The sequence below is a fragment of the Musca vetustissima genome, unplaced genomic scaffold (assembly GCF_032173495.1).
Source record: "Musca vetustissima isolate MV318-11 ecotype Yass unplaced genomic scaffold, APGP_CSIRO_Mvet_v1 utg8833, whole genome shotgun sequence".
Lineage (NCBI taxonomy): Eukaryota > Metazoa > Arthropoda > Insecta > Diptera > Muscidae > Musca > Musca vetustissima.
The window spans coordinates 150,747-169,404 of NW_026879097.1; the positions used below are offsets into that span (position 1 = coordinate 150,747).

At 36.7% G+C, this 18,658-nt stretch overlaps 2 protein-coding genes across 2 annotated transcripts; both read right to left on the reverse strand.

The window, feature by feature from the left end:
- Positions 1-6,137: 6,137 nt before the first annotated feature.
- Positions 6,138-6,667, reverse strand: LOC133323897 (ficolin-2-like). The gene is made up of 3 exons (XM_061532800.1): positions 6,655-6,667; positions 6,372-6,554; positions 6,138-6,328 (listed from the first exon to the last, which is right to left on the reverse strand). The coding sequence occupies exons 1-3, from the start codon at positions 6,665-6,667 to the stop codon at positions 6,138-6,140; spliced, it is 387 nt and encodes a 128-aa protein (XP_061388784.1).
- A 9,838-nt stretch (positions 6,668-16,505) lies between these two features.
- LOC133323898 (angiopoietin-related protein 1-like) lies at positions 16,506-18,650 on the reverse strand. The gene is made up of 6 exons (XM_061532801.1): positions 18,643-18,650; positions 18,496-18,564; positions 18,004-18,411; positions 17,824-17,943; positions 16,702-17,088; positions 16,506-16,629 (listed from the first exon to the last, which is right to left on the reverse strand). Exons 1-6 carry the CDS (start codon positions 18,648-18,650, stop codon positions 16,506-16,508), a joined length of 1,116 nt encoding a protein of 371 aa, XP_061388785.1.
- Positions 18,651-18,658: the final 8 nt, after the last annotated feature.

Genomic DNA, 18,658 nt, shown 5'->3' on the forward strand with positions numbered 1-18,658 from the left:
ATATCTAAATCTGATCCGATTTTCTCCAAACTTGGCACACATCATTCTGGACCTAATTCAGTAGTCTGTGCCAAATTTCGTGCAAATCGAAAGATATATAGGGACTTTGGTGCCCCATTTACATTAAATCGGACGAAACTATATATGGGAGCTATATCTAAATCTAAAACGATTTCCTCGAAACTTGGCACACATCATTCTGGACCTAATTCAGTACTCTGTGCCAAATTTCGTGCAAATCGAAAAATATTGAGGGACTTTGGTGCCCCATTTACCTTAAATCGGACGATACTATATATGGGAGATACATCTAAATCTGAACCGATTTTCTTGAAACTTGGCACACATCATTCGGGATCTAATTCAGTACTCTGTGCCAAATTTTGTGCAAATCGAAAGATTTAGAAGGACTTTGGTGCCCCATTTACCTTAAACCGGACGAAAATATATATGGGAGCTACATATAAATCTGAAACGATTTTCTCGAATCTTGGCACACATCATTCTGGACCTAATTCAGTACTCTGTGCCAAATTTCGTGCAAATCGAAAAATATTGAGGGACTTTGGACGAAACTATATATGGGAGCTATATCTAAATCTGAAACGATTTTCTCGAAACTTGGCACACATCATTCTGGACCTAATTCAGTAGTCTGTGCCAAATTTCGTGCAAATCGAAAGATATAGAGGGACTTTGATGCACCATTTACCTTAAATCGGACGAAACTATATATGGGAGCTATATCTAAATCTGATCCGATTTTCTCCAAACTTGGCACACATCATTCTGGACCTAATTCAGTAGTCTGTGCCAAATTTCGTGCAAATCGAAAGATATATAGGGACTTTGGTGCCCCATTTACATTAAATCGGACGAAACTTTATATGGGAGCTATATCTAAATCTAAAACGATTTCCTCGAAACTTGGCACACATCATTCTGGACCTAATTCAGTACTCTGTGCCAAATTTCGTGCAAATCGAAAGATATTGAGGGACTTTGGTGCCCCATTTACCTTAAATCGGACGAAGCTATATATGGGAGCTATATCTAAATCTGAACCGATTTTCTTGAAACTAGGCACACATCATTCTGGACCTAATTAAGTACTTTGTCCTAAATTTCGTGGAAATCCAAAGATATATAGGGACTTTGGTGCCCCATTTACCTTAAATCGGACGATACTATATATGGGAGATACATCTAAATCTGAACCGATTTTCTTGAAACTTGGCACACATCATTCTGGACCTAATTCAGTACTTTGTCCTAAATTTCGTGGAAATCCAAAGATATAGAGGGACTTTGGTGCACCATTTACCTTAAATCGGACGAAACTATATATGGGAGCTATATCTAAATCTGATCCGATTTTCTCCAAACTTGGCACACATCATTCTGGACCTAATTCAGTAGTCTGTGCCAAATTTCGTGCAAATCAAAAGATACAGAGGGACTTTGGTGCCCCATTTACATTAAATCGGACGAAACTATATATGGGAGCTATATCTAAATCTAAAACGATTTCCTCGAAACTTGGCACACATCATTCTGGACCTAATTCAGTACTCTGTGCCAAATTTCGTGCAAATCGAAAGATATTGAGGGACTTTGGTGCCCCATTTACCTTAAATCGGACGAAGCTATATATGGGAGCTATATCTAAATCTGAACCGATTTTCTTGAAACTAGGCACACATCATTTTGGACCTAATTCAGTAGTCTGTGCCAAATTTCGTGCAAATCGAAAGATATATAGGGACTTTGGCGCCCCTTTTAACTTAAATCGGACGATACTATATATGGGAGATACATCTAAATCTGAACCGATTTTCTTGAAACTTGGCACACATCATTCGGGATCTAATTCAGTACTCTGTGCCAAATTTTGTGCAAATCGAAAGATATAGAAGGACTTTGGTGCCCCATTTACCTTAAACCGGACGAAAATATATATGGGAGCTACATATAAATCTGAAACGATTTTCTCGAATCTTGGCACACATCATTCTGGACCTAATTCAGTACTCTGTGCCAAATTTCGTGCAAATCGAAAAATATTTAGGGACTTTGGACGAAACTATATATGGGAGCTATATCTAAATCGGAAACGATTTTCTCGAAACTTGGCACACATCATTCTGGACCTAATTCAGTAGTCTGTGCCAAATTTCGTGCAAATCGAAAGATATAGAGGGACTTTGGTGCACCATTTACCTTAAATCGGACGAAACTATATATGGGAGCTATATCTAAATCTGATCCGATTTTCTCCAAACTTGGCACACATCATTCTGGACCTAATTCAGTAGTCTGTGCCAAATTTCGTGCAAATCAAAAGATACAGAGGGACTTTGGTGCCCCATTTACATTAAATCGGACGAAACTATATATGGGAGCTATATCTAAATCTAAAACGATTTCCTCGAAACTTGGCACACATCATTCTGGACCTAATTCAGTACTCTGTGCCAAATTTCGTGCAAATCGAAAGATATTGTGGGACTTTGGTGCCCCATTTACCTTAAATCGGACGAAGCTATATGGGAGCTATATCTAAATCTGAACCGATTTTCTTGAAACTAGGCACATATCATTCTGGACCTAATTCAGTACTTTGTCCTAAATTTCGTGGAAATCCAAAGATATAGAGGGACTTTGGACGAAGCTATATATGGGAGCTATATCTAAATCTGAACCGATTTTTTCGAAACTTGGCACACATCATTTTGGACCTAATTCAGTAGTCTGTGCCAAATTTCGTGCAAATCGAAAGATATATAGGGACTTTGGTGCCCCATTTACCTTAAATCGGACGAAACTATATATGGGAGATACATCTAAATCTGAACCGATTTTCTTGAAACTTGGCACACATCATTCTGGATCTAATTCAGTACTCTGTGCCAAATATTGTGCAAATCGAAAGATATAGAAGGACTTTGGTGCCCCATTTACTTTAAAGCGGACGAAAATATATATGGGAGCTACATATAAATCTGAAACGATTTTCTCGAATCTTGGCACACATCATTCTGGACCTAATTCAGTACTCTGTGCCAAATTTCGTGCAAATCGAAAAATATTGAGGGACTTTGGACGAAACTATATATGGGAGCTATATCTAAATCTGAAACGATTTTCTCGAAACTTGGCACACATCATTCTGGACCTAATTCAGTAGTCTGTACCAAATTTCGTGCAAATCGAAAGATATAGAGGGACTTTGGTGCACCAATTACCTTAAATCGGACGAAACTATATATGGGAGCTATATCGAAATCTGAACCGATTTTTTCGAAACTTTTACACACATCATTTTGGACCTAATTCAGTACTCTGTGCCAAATTTTGTGCAAATCGAAAGATATAGAAGGACTTTGGTGCCCCATTTACCTTAAACCGGACGAAAATATATATGGGAGCTACATATAAATCTGAAACGATTTTCTCGAATCTTGGCACACATCATTCTGGACCTAATTCAGTACTCTGTGCCAAATTTCGTGCAAATCGAAAAATATTGAGGGACTTTGGACGAAACTATATATGGGAGCTATATCTAAATCTGAAACGATTTTCTCGAAACTTGGCACTCATCACTCTGGACCTAATTCAGTACTCTGTGCCAAATTTCGTGCAAATCGAAAGGTATAGAAGGACTTTGGTGCCCCATTTACCTTAAATCGGACGAAAATATCTATGGGAGCTATATATAAATATGAACCGATTTTTTCCAATTTCAATAGGGTTCGTCCTTGGGCCAAATAAGTGACTTGTGCCAAATTTCATCCAAATCGAATCATAAATGCGACCTGTACTTTGTTTACAATTTAACATCTACAGACGGACGAAGGGACCTAGCCCCTGTGTGGAGGTTCCAGAAGGAGTAGACCGATATTCCCCTTCTTTGAATTTGAACTTCCCATCTCTATGCTTTCCAACCTTGGGAAATTATTAGAAAGAATAATACGCATTAAAATGGACTATGGTCTTAATTTGTCATATATTCCAGTTCTGCAATTCGGATTTAAAAGTGGCCATTCTACGACCGATGCTTTACTTAAATTTGAAAATGATATAATATGTAATCTACGAGAACGAAAATGTACAGTAGCTATTTCACTTGACGTAGAAAAGGCATTTGACCGTGCATCCCTCTTAGGAATTTTATATAAAATGATACAACTTAATTTTGACCCATTTGTTATAAAATTGTTTTATAGTTTTTTCTCAAATAGGAAATTTTGTGTTCAGTTTCAGCAACTAGTATCTGAGCTCGTGGATATTGGATGTGGTGTTCCTCAAGGTTCCATTTTGTCACCCCATTTATATAGTATATTCATGTACGATTTTCCACATCATTATGGATATTCTTGTGGTATCCTTTATGCAGACGATTCATTGCTATATGCACACGATGAATCCCCAAGTACGGCATTATGTAAAGTAAAAAATCACTTGGAGAAAGTTGCACAGTACTATACAAAATGGGGTATAAAAATTAATGCATCTAAAACTGAAGCTATTTGTATTAGAAATGCTTCAGGGAAATGCAAAAAATGGGTAGTCCCTGAAAGTAAAAATTTAAAGTTAACATTCAATGGTACTGACATTCCTATAGGCAACTCATTTAAATATTTAGGTATCACATTTAATAACCTTATGAAATTTAATAAACACGCCAGACAGGTTTTAGGAAAAGCATATCGCCTTCTTGGGTCTTTTTCAAAAATTTTGGCCAATAAAGACCTGCCATCAAGCACCAAATTACTTTTATATAAAACTTCGATTAGACCCGTATTTCTTTATGCGTTCCCAATATGGTTCAGTATATCCCCTGTTCTAATTACCGAAATGGAAATTTTGGAAAGAAAAATTTTAAGACACTGTATTGGGAAATACTATGAATCAAGCTGCAAGCGTTTTTCCAATAGGGTAATATATGGCGAGTCCAAAATTACTCCTGTTGGTTTATACGTTTGTGATTTGATTTCAAAATTTGTTCAACGCGTAAACGGTCATGAAAATAGCTATATATCATGTATTTATAACAACCAGAGACCATACAGTTGGTCAAATATCAACTATTTATCTCCAATTGGATATATAAATGAAGTACCACCTAGTTTCGACATAAACACAAACATTCGATATTCTTTTTATGAAAAAGCGATATTCGGTACACATAGAGGGTGATGTGTATGCTGGTTGGTTTTTATTTTATTTTTTTTATATTATTTATTTTTTCTTTGTTCTCTTCTGTTGTTTTTTTGTTTTTATTTAGTTTTTAAGTCTAATTGAGATTTTAACTCTCAAAATTACGGTATTCTCGGGAGCAAGGAATTATTCTACAGTATTATTGTAATATAATTATTTTTTCTCTTTTCTCACACGTTTAAGCATGGTGCTGTACACACTATATTGTAAATTTTGATAACACATTATAATCTTAAGTTTGGTTCTCTTTTATTAAAACTCTTCTGAATTATAACGTTTTTAAAAAAGGCTCAATAAATTAAACCTTAAACCTTAAACCTTGAATTTGAACTAAGTTTGGAAGAAATAATAAGATGGGCAAAGTTTGGATGAAATCTAAAATTTTCTGAAACGGATTTGGTCCAAAGAAACATGGGGTCTAGAACCAATATTTCGATGAGTCACATTTTCACTGTGTTAACTTGTATACACCCTCACTAGCCATAAGGCTGAGAGTATAATTGTCCATTAAACATTTCTGAAATTTGTATTATGGTTTACATAATCCTTTTTTAGAAATGTCGGTATAGGCCCACTTTTTGGTATGTTCCCTATATTTTCATTTCAAGTACCTGTCTATGGTGGAGGGTATCCAAAGTTCGGCCCGCTCGAACTTAACGCTTTTTCACTTGTTTTATTTTAAAATTTATTTAACATTTTGTACGAATCATCATTTGAGCATATTTCAAGGATCTATTCCACATACGAAAATCATGCCAACTTATTCCCCAATTATTTGATTCGCTCTCTTGGCGATATGGACCATTTAAGTAGCTACAAAAAAAAAAGAAATTAAAATTTTAAAAATTTACGGAATCGATTTTTTTTTAATTTACTTACCCATGATAACCTAAACCGAAGAACCACCAGCCACCCTAAAAAATGACGGCATTATTTCTATCCGGACTATTATCATTATCCCTATCATAGGTGCTAAACGCGTGTCCTTTGTGTATTTCGAAATTATTGCCAGCATCACCACTATAACCACCTACATCCAGCAGGGCATATTTCTCCTCCTCACTGCCAATACGAAAACTTTCATATTTGGCATAACGTGTCACGCCTTCAAAATCTTTTAATACAATAAAACAATTCTTGTGGTCCACCGAAATTGGTCAGTTCATAGATACGCTGAAGACCCATAAAGTAGTTGCCATCGGGATTACCAAAACCATTATCATACTCATTCCACGAACGATTGAAATGTACCGAGCCATCCTGGCGTCTCTGTATGGTTGTCCATTTTTGTGAGTTTTGACAGGATTTTTTCAAATCACCTTCCAGAGTATCTAATTTGGAAAATTTGGAAAAAAATCAAATTAATGGCCATGAGGATATCCTTCATTAGCAACCAACCTTTTATTCAACACCTCCAAATTTTTGTCAAACCTCTGGGTTTCATTTAAAATATTATTCACTTTTATGAAAAGAGATTCCCATATAATTGCTTTGTCCTCCGGATTATTTATATCCTGAGGTAGAAATAACAATATGCAATTAATATGTATGTATATGAAGGGCTTACATATTTACACTTCACATACCAAATACGATTTTGTCGAATTAGTGTTATTGTATTCCGCATTTGTAAAATGCAAAATTAACATCGGAAACAACAATTAAACTGTACGGGGCTGAATATTTCCAATCATAATTGGCCTTATCAGCAATGGCATGTCCAAAGTTCAGACACACTTATCGTGGCTTAGGAGGGGGATTTTTTATTTTTTGTCAACTAAAAATATTTTGTCAGGATACTATATAAAGCGTAATTTTTTTAATAATATTTTTTAGGGTTTTATACAAGGCGTATAAAAAATAAAAAGGCGTGGGGTGACTTAGGGGATGATAGATACCAAGCAACGGCTCTGATTGGCTTAAACATGGCGAAGTCCAGGCTTATCTTGGTCCGTCTTTTATCTCAATTGTGGACACTGACCTCCCCGCGGTGTCACCTGGGGTAGCTGCTTTCATCACCCGTTGAAATGTGATATGTGCCGCGAGTTCACCCATAAGAAGTTGTTGCCCCCACTCGGAAACCCCCTCCTACTATTAAAAATCAAAGTAAAAGAAAACCAACCCCCCTAATGTTGACGACCCCCGCAAACACGTAGTTTTCGCTTTGGCGGATGTACTCAAGAAGTAAAAATCCGATATTATTGCCTTACAGGAAATGCGATGAAAAGGGACGGGCGTAAGTAAAGAGTAAGACGATTACGCACTGTATTATAGCTGCCATGAAACGAGACATGAATTTGGCTGCGGATTTATGGTTAACAGGAGAATAAAATACCTCGTCTCCAGATTCACTCCAGTAGATGAGCGAATTGCTATAATCCGCATAAAAGCGCAGATCTTTTACATCAGTCTTATTTGCGCCCATGCTCCGACCGAAGATATAGATGAAGATGAAAGACCAAATACATATTTTATGAGCGCCTAGAAACAGCATATGATCGCTGCACTGGTCATGACATTAAAATTTAAATCTGAAGGGAAAATATCTTTGGCCCCACCGTTGGAAAATTCAGCCTTCATGAAGAAACATTCGACAACAGCATGAGGTTGATTGACTTCGCGGCAGCAAAAAACATGGTAGTTAGCAGCACCAGATTCAAGCATCTCGATATACACAAGGCCACTTGGATTTCTCCCGATTGAACAACGAGAATTCAAATTGTTCATGTTGTGATAGACGGAAAGCATTCATCCAGTGTATAAGATGTTGGAATATCGATTCGGACCATTACTGTAGCAGCCAAGGTTCGCACCCGTCTTAATGTTGCAGCAAAGGTGCGATCTAACACAACACGGAAACTTGACCTCTAAAAACTGCAAACACAACAGATAGCAGAAGCATACTCCGCTCAACTTACCCAACTGCTTGACGAAATAATAATATAGAAGCTCAGTGGCAGATAATTGCCCACTCCCTACAAACTACAGCAAAAGCAACACTTGGGTAGCAAAGACAACCATCATTAAATCCGCGGTACGATCAGCAGTTCAGTAATGTTACCGATGTGAAAAACGCAGACTTTAGGCAACCCTGCTGACAGTAGCAACACGTAATGCGATGGAGAACTATCTATAAAAAAGAAAAGAGGAGAAACGTATTTTCAGAAAAAAGAATGAAGTCCGAAAATGCTACCAACGGGTAAAACACCAAACCGAAGGTTTGGGTGCAGGCACATCCTCCTGTAGAGACAAAGAATGAAACCTGGTGACAGATACAGACAGCGTTCTGAGGATCTGGAAGGAACATTTTGAAAAACATCTGGTATAAAATAATAGCGGTGAAGAGAATACCCCAGAACCAATAAGAGATGATGGTATAGAGTGTATTCCACCTAGCCAAAATGAGGTCTTAATAGCCATCATAGCCATCAATCGGCTGAAGAATAATAAAGCAGCAGGTGCCGATGGATTGGTAAGGAGCATGCACCAGCTGATAAGTACAATTTGGCTAGAGGAATGAATGCCCAATGATTGAAACATCAGCATCCTGTGTCCCGTGCACAAAAAAGGAGACAAGACGATATGTGCCAAATATAGAGGAATTAGCCTTCTTAGCCTAAAAATTGTATTTTGAACAGCCATAAATAAAACTAATGACATCCGTTATGAAATTCGGAGAAGGATTGTGATGGCCAACAGATGCTACTATGGCCTAAGTAAGCGGTTTAGAAACAAGACCAACTCCCACCAGACCAAACTCACACTTTACAAGACGCTGATACTACCCGTGGATCTGAAGCATGGGGTGTTTGAAAGAAAACTTCTCCGAAAGATATACGGGCCGATCTGCGTCGACGGTGAATATCGGGGTCGTATAAACCACGAGCGTTACAATTTATATGTGGACATCGACATAGTCAGTCGTATTGACCTGCAGCGATTACGATGGCTAATTTGTGCGAATGAATGATAATGCCCCAGCTCAAAAGGCATATAAAAGCGAGCCTACTGATGGTTCCCGTAGAAGGGGAAGGCCACGAATCAGATGGAAAGACCAAGTAGAAAACAACATCTTGGAACGTGGTCTTTCAAATTGGAGGAGATGCGCACAAGACCGACGCACTTGGAAATCTTTTTTAAGCTCGGCTTATGGAACAACCATTCTGTAACAAGCCAGCTAAGTAAGTAATACAAGGCGTGGATTTTTTACAAATATTTCCTTAATCCACCCTTGTTATAAGTTCATTATTATTATCACCCTGTAATATCTCACGTCTATACATTAACAACCACAACATATCTAATATATACTTTTCAATTCCTCAGAAATTGATAAGAAAAAAATGCTTCCGAACAAGTTTGCATCGACAAGATTATTCAATTCAGTTCGAAAACAGAAATTGATCAGTGAACTACTATGAGATTCATTTGGTTGCTGTTATTAATCTTCCAAGCGGTTTATGCCGGAGACAAAAATGAGATTTCAACAAAGCAATATTTGGTGAGATTGAAATTTCTTAGTATTATTTTTTTTCTAAAAAAATTGTTTTAATAGGACCAAAACAGTCCGGAAGATAGTGCTTTGATATGGGAAAATCTGTTCATTAAGTTAAATAGGGTCGTGGAGGCAACACAGAAACTTGAAAAAAAACAGAAACAAAATTCGAATATAATTGTAAGGAATTATTAATAATTTTTGTTTAATGGAATTTCCAGATTGGATGAATTGTCTAAGAGGTAAGGAAAAAATGTGCAGATGAGGAAAAATATTTTTAAAAACATCCTCGTTTTTGTCTTCTAGACAAAATGAACAGGAGAGGGATCTTCCAACCAAGCCATTGGATATTGGGAATACACATGGAGCCTCTAAAACGCAAGTTTGGAGCTTTTACCCTGATTTGAATCTAGACTCTAATTTTTCCTCCATCTATTTTTTGTTCTTCTAGACAAAATGAACAGGAGAGGGATCTTCCAACCAAGCCATTGGATATTGGGAATACACATGGAGCCTCTAAAACGCAAGTTTGGAGCTTTTACCCTGATTTGAATCTAGACTCTAATTTTTCCTTCATCTATTTTTTTGTCTTCTAGGCAAAATGAACAGGAGAGAGATCTTCCAACCAAGCCATTGGATATTGGGAATACACATGGAGGCTCTAAAACGCAAGTTTGGAGCTTTTTCCCTGATTTGAATCTAGACTCTAATTTTTCCTCCATCTATTTTTTTGTCTTCTAGGCAAAATGAACAGAAGAGGGATCTTCCAACCAAGCCATTGGATATTGGGAATACAAATGGAGCCTCTAAAACGCAAGTTTGGAGCTTTTACCCTGATTTGAATCTAGACTCTAATTTTTCCTCCATCTATTTTTTGTTCTTCTAGGCAAAATGAACAGGAGAGGGATCTTCCAATTGGAGTCTCTAAAGTGCATGGTTGGTACTTTTACCCTGATTTGAAACCGGACTCTGATTTTTCCACCATCTTTTGGACAACGTTTCTGATACGTAGCAGAACAGGAGGTCACCTCTTAGGTGAAGTGTAAAGAACACACCGTGAGTTCCAGAACATACCCGAATATTTTTTCAGGCTACTATATGTTGAACTTCTTCCTTGCTTGTCTGCTCTCGTTTGACAAATAAAATACGTCTACTTCGTGTAGTTGCTATTTACGGAGTGATTTTTATTTACAACTTACATCTACTTTGGTACACTTAACACGAAGAATGTTCTAATCAAGGTGTCTTAAATAAGGTGTAAGTGGCAATCATTTGGTTTCAAACTGTTTTCTTTATTGTTTGTAAAGCAAATTGTCAAAATCATTTTCAATATTACATTTCGATTTCAAAAATGGTCTTTAATAACAGTACGTTTACATTTAACCGGATTTCGTTAACCCAGTGGATTTCAATTGTCATTTCCTTTCCATATATGTCAAATAAATCCTCATAAAGTAGGTTAACCCCGGCAAAAAGTTCTAATGTACAAGGAGTTTAAGTTCCTACTCAACATACTCTACAAATTCATCCTACAACTACAATATTAACAAATTAAATAACTTCCCCCTTATTACTCTCACGGAAGATGAAGTCTTAAATGGACTGAAATCGTTAAATAACTCTATATCACCCGGTCCGGATGGTGTTCCTTAAATCCTGTGCTCATGAATTATATATTCCCCTTACTAATATATTTAATGCGTCTTTGTCTTCTGGTTATTTTCCTTATTTTTGGAGATCCAGTTTTATAATTCCCCTTCACAAATCTGGTAGTAGAAGAAACATTGAAAATTATGGAGGAATTGCTTAAGTGCTATACCCAAGTCATTTGAATTACTTGTAACACGTAGGTTATCGCATATTGTTGCCCCTCTAATATCTCCATGTCAACATGGTTTCTTAACTGGGAGGTCAACATTAACTAATCTATTAGAGCTAACATGTTACGTCCATAATGGGTTTGTGAATAAACTTCAAACAGATGTCATTTACACTGACTTTAGTAAAGCGTTTGACACTGTAGCAAATCACCTATTATTGTATAAATTGGACATCATGGGTTTTCCATCATTATTCTTAAAATGGATATCTTCTTACCTACAACACCGTACCCAATAATATTATTTAATTAAACTTTCTCCAAGAACATAACTGTTACTTCTGGTGTTCCACAAGGCAGTCACGTAGGTCCTGTATTATTTGTTTTGTACTTAAATGACCTCCCATCAGGTATTACAACGTCAAGAGTGCTAATGTTAAACTTTTCGCAAATCTAAATTCTCCAAACCAATATATTTATTTGCAAAATGATCTGCACTCCCTTGCAAATTGGTGTAGCTTCAATGGCATGTCTCTCAATCTCAAGAAATGCAAAAAACTATCTTTCTTTAGAACACGACATGTGTCCTGTAATTACACTTTAGAAAATGTAGACTCCTTTGTCGATCTTGGTGTTATTTTAGATAATAGACTTCGTTTCCACTTACATATTGAGGCTTGTGTTAATAAAGCGAAGCCATTGTTAGGCTTTATAAAACGTTGGTCTAAAGAGTTCGATGATCCCTATGTGACCAAACGTCTCTTTGTAACTCTTGTTCGACCTACCTTGGAATACTGTTGCGTACTTTGGAGTCCTCTCTACAAATGTTATTCTGGCAATATAGAATCCGTTCAAAAACAATTTCTTCTTTCTTTGCTCTTAGAGTTTTACCATGGAATACAGATTTAGCTCTCCCGCCTTATGAAAATAGAAACTTATAGATCTCCCAACTCTTGAGAGAAGACGTTTAATGCTCCGCGCAATTTTTATTACTAAACTTTTAAGAGGCAATATAGCTTCGATTTTTTTAGTTGGAGAAATAAAATTAAATGTACCTCCACGTAAGACGCGTAACTACATTCCACTTAAATTTTCTTTAGCTAAATCTAATTATGAATTAAATGATCCCTTTCGTGCTATATGTGAGGTTTATAATAAGTTTTATAATTGTATACCATTTTACGACTCTGTAGATGCAATAAAAAATGCAATCCTTCGTATGTAGTTGTTTTGTCCTTGTTCGTAGTAAATACATATATGACCGGCTGAAAATGTTTGTAGCCGGTAGTTTTCCTACCATCATATCCCTCCATAGTCCGAACTATGGGGTGTACGTGCTCCTCTCGTTATGAGGAGGTGGCCCCCTCGGTCCGCAGGGGCGGGAATGAGTGGCGTGGGAACGATCGAAAAAAAACAATTTATGTGTTTTTAATAATAAAAATTCAAGAAAACTACATTCATAGAGGCGGACGGAAAGGAAATCTAGGCTCAGTGATAACCCCGTTCGCCCATTGGTCCACATATTTTATGTTATGTGTGGAAATCTGTCCAGAAATCCCAGCAACTCATTAAATCGAGGGTATTATGTTGGCCTATATTGAAATCGGCCCATTGGTGTTTGTCACAATTCTCGGCGCAGGTTAATTACGCATATGGAAAGATTTTATACGTTCAACACAATTTCCATGATTTAGTCTTTGGCCGGGGATTTATGTCCTTCAATTTTCTTTAAGAAGGCAAGATTTGAAGCCACTCCATAGAAAAAATAGATTTTAATCCACAATATACACATCACAAGGAGCCATGGGCTACATGTGGGAGGCTTGAAATTAATCGCAACCAGGTCTTAAACTTTATTTTTCACTGACCTAAAACTGCCAATAACCCAAGAATACAAAAATTTGACTCGATTGCATTGTAGGTTTTGCCCAAACAACACGTCATTGATTCGTACTCTCCCCTTCCCCTTTGCTTCAATTGTTTTTTTCACCAGCTACGGAGATAACCTCTCGATGCTGCTCAAACATCGTATACAAATTGCGGTCACAACACATGTGTGAGGAAGCACCGCTATTTGAACACCAGACACTTTTATTGAGGTTGTTGCTGTGCGGGATCCTTTATACCTGCTACCTGTGTTGTTGTTACGATTTTGCTGATGTACGTTGTAATTTCTTCTATTGTTGTTGAGATTTGCTCGATTTGCGTTGTAATTGTATCTTCTTCTATTGTTGTTGTTGGTGCTTTCTGGATGTGCGTTGTATTTTATTCTGTTGTTGGGATTTCATTTCATTTTCCATAAATGCCTTTGTGGAATATTTAGCTGTGTTGCCCATTCACGATTTTCTCCTTTCGTTTTCCTCGGCCAATTTTACCTTAATAGCAGACAATGTGGGTAAATTATCCCTCGACTCCATCGCAACCACTAAATTTTCGTACGAGCTGGGTAGACTCGCGATGATCATAATGACCAATATTTCTACATTGAGGTCGAAACCTGACTCAGCCAGTCTATCCACTACTTGCGTGAATTCGCACATTTACTGTTGCACTGCACCATTCCATAGATCTTGCTGAATAACGACGGACTTCATTTGTAGACTCCACGGCTCATAGTTGTCCTCTGACAATTTTTCAATGTTGAACATTGACGACATTTGATATTCTTTTTATATTATGGCCCCACACACTATACTGCCGTACTGCTACTGCTGATAAACCCCTGTGTATCAAAATCACATTTTTTTCCTTAACAAAAATTTAATTTCGAATTAAAATTGATTTTATATTATTTTGTCACAATTATATGTATTTGTATTCCAAAATTTGTTTCTGACAACTCTAAAAATTACCGAAATTCATCGGATTGAAAGGGGGGTTCCTTTTCAAAATCAAACCTATTTTGATTTTCGTAATACATGAAATTCTCACACATACATTCTCAAACTGACTTTGGGGCACCATTTACATGAAATCGGACGAAAATATATATGGGAGGTATATCTAAATCTGAACCGATTTTCTCAAAACTTTGCAGACATAATTCTAGGCTCAATTCAGTACGTTATGCCAAATTTGGTGCAAATCGAAAGATATATAGGGACTTTGGTGCACCATTTACGTGACATCGGACGAAACTATATATGGGAGGTATATCTAAATCTGGACCGATTTTCACGAAACTTGGCAGACATCATTCTAGACCTAAATGATTAGGCTGTACCAAATTTCGTGCAAATCGAAAGATATATAGGGACCGTTTACATTAAATAGGTTAAATATATATATGGGAGCTATATCTAAACCTGAACCGATTTTTCCCAATTTCAATAGGGTTCGTCCTTGGGCCGAATAAGTGACCTATGCCAAATTTCATGCAATTCGGATCATAAATGCCGACCGGTACTTTGTTTACAATTTAACATGGATAGACGGACGGACGGACATGCATAAATCGATATAGGAAGTGATTGTACGCATATTCTCAAAAGGAACCATGTGTCTATCTCGTTTCCTTTTGCCTGTTACAAAAATATGCACAATGACATAATACCCTGTATCACAGTGTGTTGAAGGGTATAAAAAGGGGGTTATATGGGGACTACCCCAAAAAGGGGGTGCATATAAATAATTTTTTCTAGGGAAATTTGTTACCATATACGACTACAAAATACCAAATTTCAGCGAATTTGGTTGAAAAACGAGCTCAAGAACGCCAAAATAGTGAAAATTGGGGGTACCCTTACATGGGAGCTATGTCTAAATGTGGACCGATATATCCCATCTTCGAACTTGACCTGCCTGCAGACAAAAGAGGACTCTGTGCAAAATTTTCGCGATCTATCTCAACTTGTTTAGACGCTAGAGTGATTACAACTGACGGACAAGCTTAGATCGTCTTATAATTTTACGCTGATCAAGAATATATATACATTATTGGGTCGGAAATGATTATTTCGATGAGTTACAAACGGAAAAACAAAATTAATATACCCTCCGTACTATGGTGGAGGGTATAAAAAAAGGGGGGCGAATGTTAACAATTTTTGGTAGAGAGATTTGTTAACATATACGACTACAAAATACCAAATTCCACCGCATTCGGTAAAAAAACGCGTTCAAGAACCCCAAAATACCGAAAATTGGGGGTACTTTTATATGGGGGCTATCCAAATAAATGGACCTATATTCATAAGATTTGATACCTATTAAAAACTAAAAATACTAAATTACAGTCTATTCGGTGGAAAAATACGATCAAAACCCCCATGGGGGCTACCAGAAAAAGTAGACCTATATTCATAAGGCATTTAGTACCCAATAGGAACTTAATGTACCAAATTTCAGCGAATTCGGTTGAAAAACGCGCGCAAGAACCCCAAAATACTGAAAATTGGGGGGTCCCCTTATATGGAAGCTATGCCCAAACGTGGACCGATAAAGCCCATCTTCGAACTTGACCTATGATAAATTTCAGCACCCTATCTCAATTCCTTCAGAAGATAGCGTGATTACAACAGACGGACGGACATTGCTAGATCGTCTTAGAATTTTACCCTGATCAAGAATATATATATATATATATATATTATAGGGTCGGAAATGAATATTTCGATGAGTTACAAACATTCAGTAACAATTTGTACAAATTGTTACAACTTATTGGGATATCAAACAAACCTAATCCACACACGATGCATATGAAACTGACACACAGTTTTTCAAAAAATGTCTTCCTGCTGTCCACGCACTTTCACTTTATTACTTGGGAATCACTTTTTAATTTTCTCTACTTCTGCGTAGTTCTGGACATGCACTAATTAATTTCTCTTTCTTCGGCGTAGATCTGGGCCCTTAACCTGTTGAACTTTTCCTGGGTTTCATACAAGGCGTGGATTTTTTAAAAATATTTTTCTATAACAATACCAAAATAGAAATGTTGAATTGTATTTTTATTTTAAAATTTATTTAACATTTGTTGCGAATCATCATTTGAGCATATTTCAAGGATCTATTCCATATACGAAAATCATGCCAGCTTATTCCCCAATTATTTGATTCACTCTCTTGGCGATATGGACCATTTAAGTAGCTACAAAAAAAAAAATAGAAATCAAAATTTTAATCATTACGGAATCGAAATTTTTTTCTTAAATTTACTTACCCATGATAACCTAAACCGAAGAACCACCAGCCACCCTGAAAAATGACGGCATTATTTCTATCCGGACTATTATCATTATCCCTATCATAGGTACTAAACGCGTGTCCTTTGTGTATTTCGAAACTGTTGCCAGCATCACCGCTATAACCACCCACATCCAGCAGGGCATATTTCTCCTCCTCACTGTCAATACGAAAACGTTTATATTTGGCGTAACGTGTCACGCCATCAAAATCTTTTAATACAATTAACAATTCTTGTGGTCCACCGAAATTGGTCAGTTCATAGATACGCTGAAGACCCATAAAGTAATTGCCATCGGGATTACCAAAACCATTGTCATACTCATTCCACGAACGATTAAAATTCACCGAACCATCCTGGCGTCTCTGTATGGTTGTCCATTTTTGTGAGTTTTGACAGGATTTTTTTCAAATCACCTTCCAGAGTATCTAATCTGGAAAATTTGAAAAACATAATAAAATGGAGAATATTCTTTATTAGCAACCAACCTCTTATTCAACACCTCCAAATTTTTGTCCAACCTCTGGGTTTCATTCAAAATATTATTCACTTTTATGAAGAGAGATTCCCATATAATTGCTTTGTCCTCCGGATTATTTATATCCTGATGTAGAACAAAAACAATATGCAATTAATATGTATGTATGTGAAGGGCTTACATATTTACACTTCACATACCAAATACGATTTTGTCGAATCAGTTTTACTGTCTTCCGCATTTGTAAAATGCAAAATTAAAATCAGAAACAACAATTTCATTCTACTAATCCGCTCATGAATTCAAATTAAACTGAACGGGGCTGAATATTTCCAATCATAATTGTCCTTATCAGTAATGGCATGTCCAAAGTTCAGGCGCACTTATCGTGACTATAGGAGGGGTATTTTCTTAATTCTTGTAAAGTAAAACTATTTTTTCATGCTTCTATATAAGAACTGGATGGATGGCATGGATTTTTTAAACATATTTTTTCAGGCTACTATACAAGGCGTGGATTTTTAAAAAATAATTTTTTCGGGGTATTATAAAGAAATTCTGTGATTAGCTTAGGTTTAGAAAATAAGTTTTATTTAATATTTCCAACACTTCGAGTTTACATTTTATCTCGTATCATCATTGCTGCATATTTCATGGATACATCCCATTTTCTCCATGGATCCCAGCTAACACCCCAAATTCGTGAATTTTCCTTTGTCCTATATTGACCATGTAAATATCTAGAAGTTCAAAAAATATTAATCTGATTGCATACTTCACATTGACACTTAAATACTAACCCACTATAACAGGGGTCATGGAACCACCAACCACCTTTAAAATACTGTGGGCAATCCCTGATATTACCCGCATTATTATCCTGATCGAAGGTAGTAAACTTTTTGCCTCTATGCCAGCCCATACCGTCGCCGGCATCACCACTATATGCACCCAATTCGGTAATGGCATATTTTTCAGCTTCCGAACCAATACGAAATTTGTCATAGCGGGCAAATCGAGTTTCATTTTCATAGTCCACCAAAACGATTAATAACTCCTTGGGTTTGCCGTTGCTGGTTAGACGATGCAGCATTTCAAGACCAATAAAGAAATCAGCATCAGGATTGCCGAAACCAAGTTTGTAATCCATCCAATTACGATTGAAATCTACCGAACCATCCTGACGACGTAGTATCTTTGTCCATTGGCTGGGGAAAAAATTACAGAGAAGTGAAAACAATTTTTTAAGACATGTGGATATATCAGGATAATAGTTTCGATTTATTTCTCACCTTTCTGGGACTTCTTTGCCATTCTTGTTGTCCACAGCCTTGGTTGGAAGATTTTCCTGCTCTGTTTGCCTAGAAGAAAGATTTTTTAAATATTTTGAAGGCTTTGAATATTTTGATAATAATTTTTCAAAGGTTTTTCATCAGGACCCAGTCATCCCGGAAA

Coding starts and splice junctions, on each gene's coding strand:
- LOC133323897 (XM_061532800.1), bottom strand. Junction 6,329..6,371: donor CTATGAACTGACCAATTTCG/GTGGACCACAAG, acceptor AAGATTTTGAAG/GCGTGACACGTTATGCCAAA.
- LOC133323898 (XM_061532801.1), bottom strand. Junction 18,412..18,495: donor GGCAAAGAAGTCCCAGAAAG/GTGAGAAATAAA, acceptor TTTTTTCCCCAG/CCAATGGACAAAGATACTAC. Junction 16,630..16,701: donor TTCGGTTTAGGTTATCATGG/GTAAGTAAATTT, acceptor TTTTTTTTGTAG/CTACTTAAATGGTCCATATC.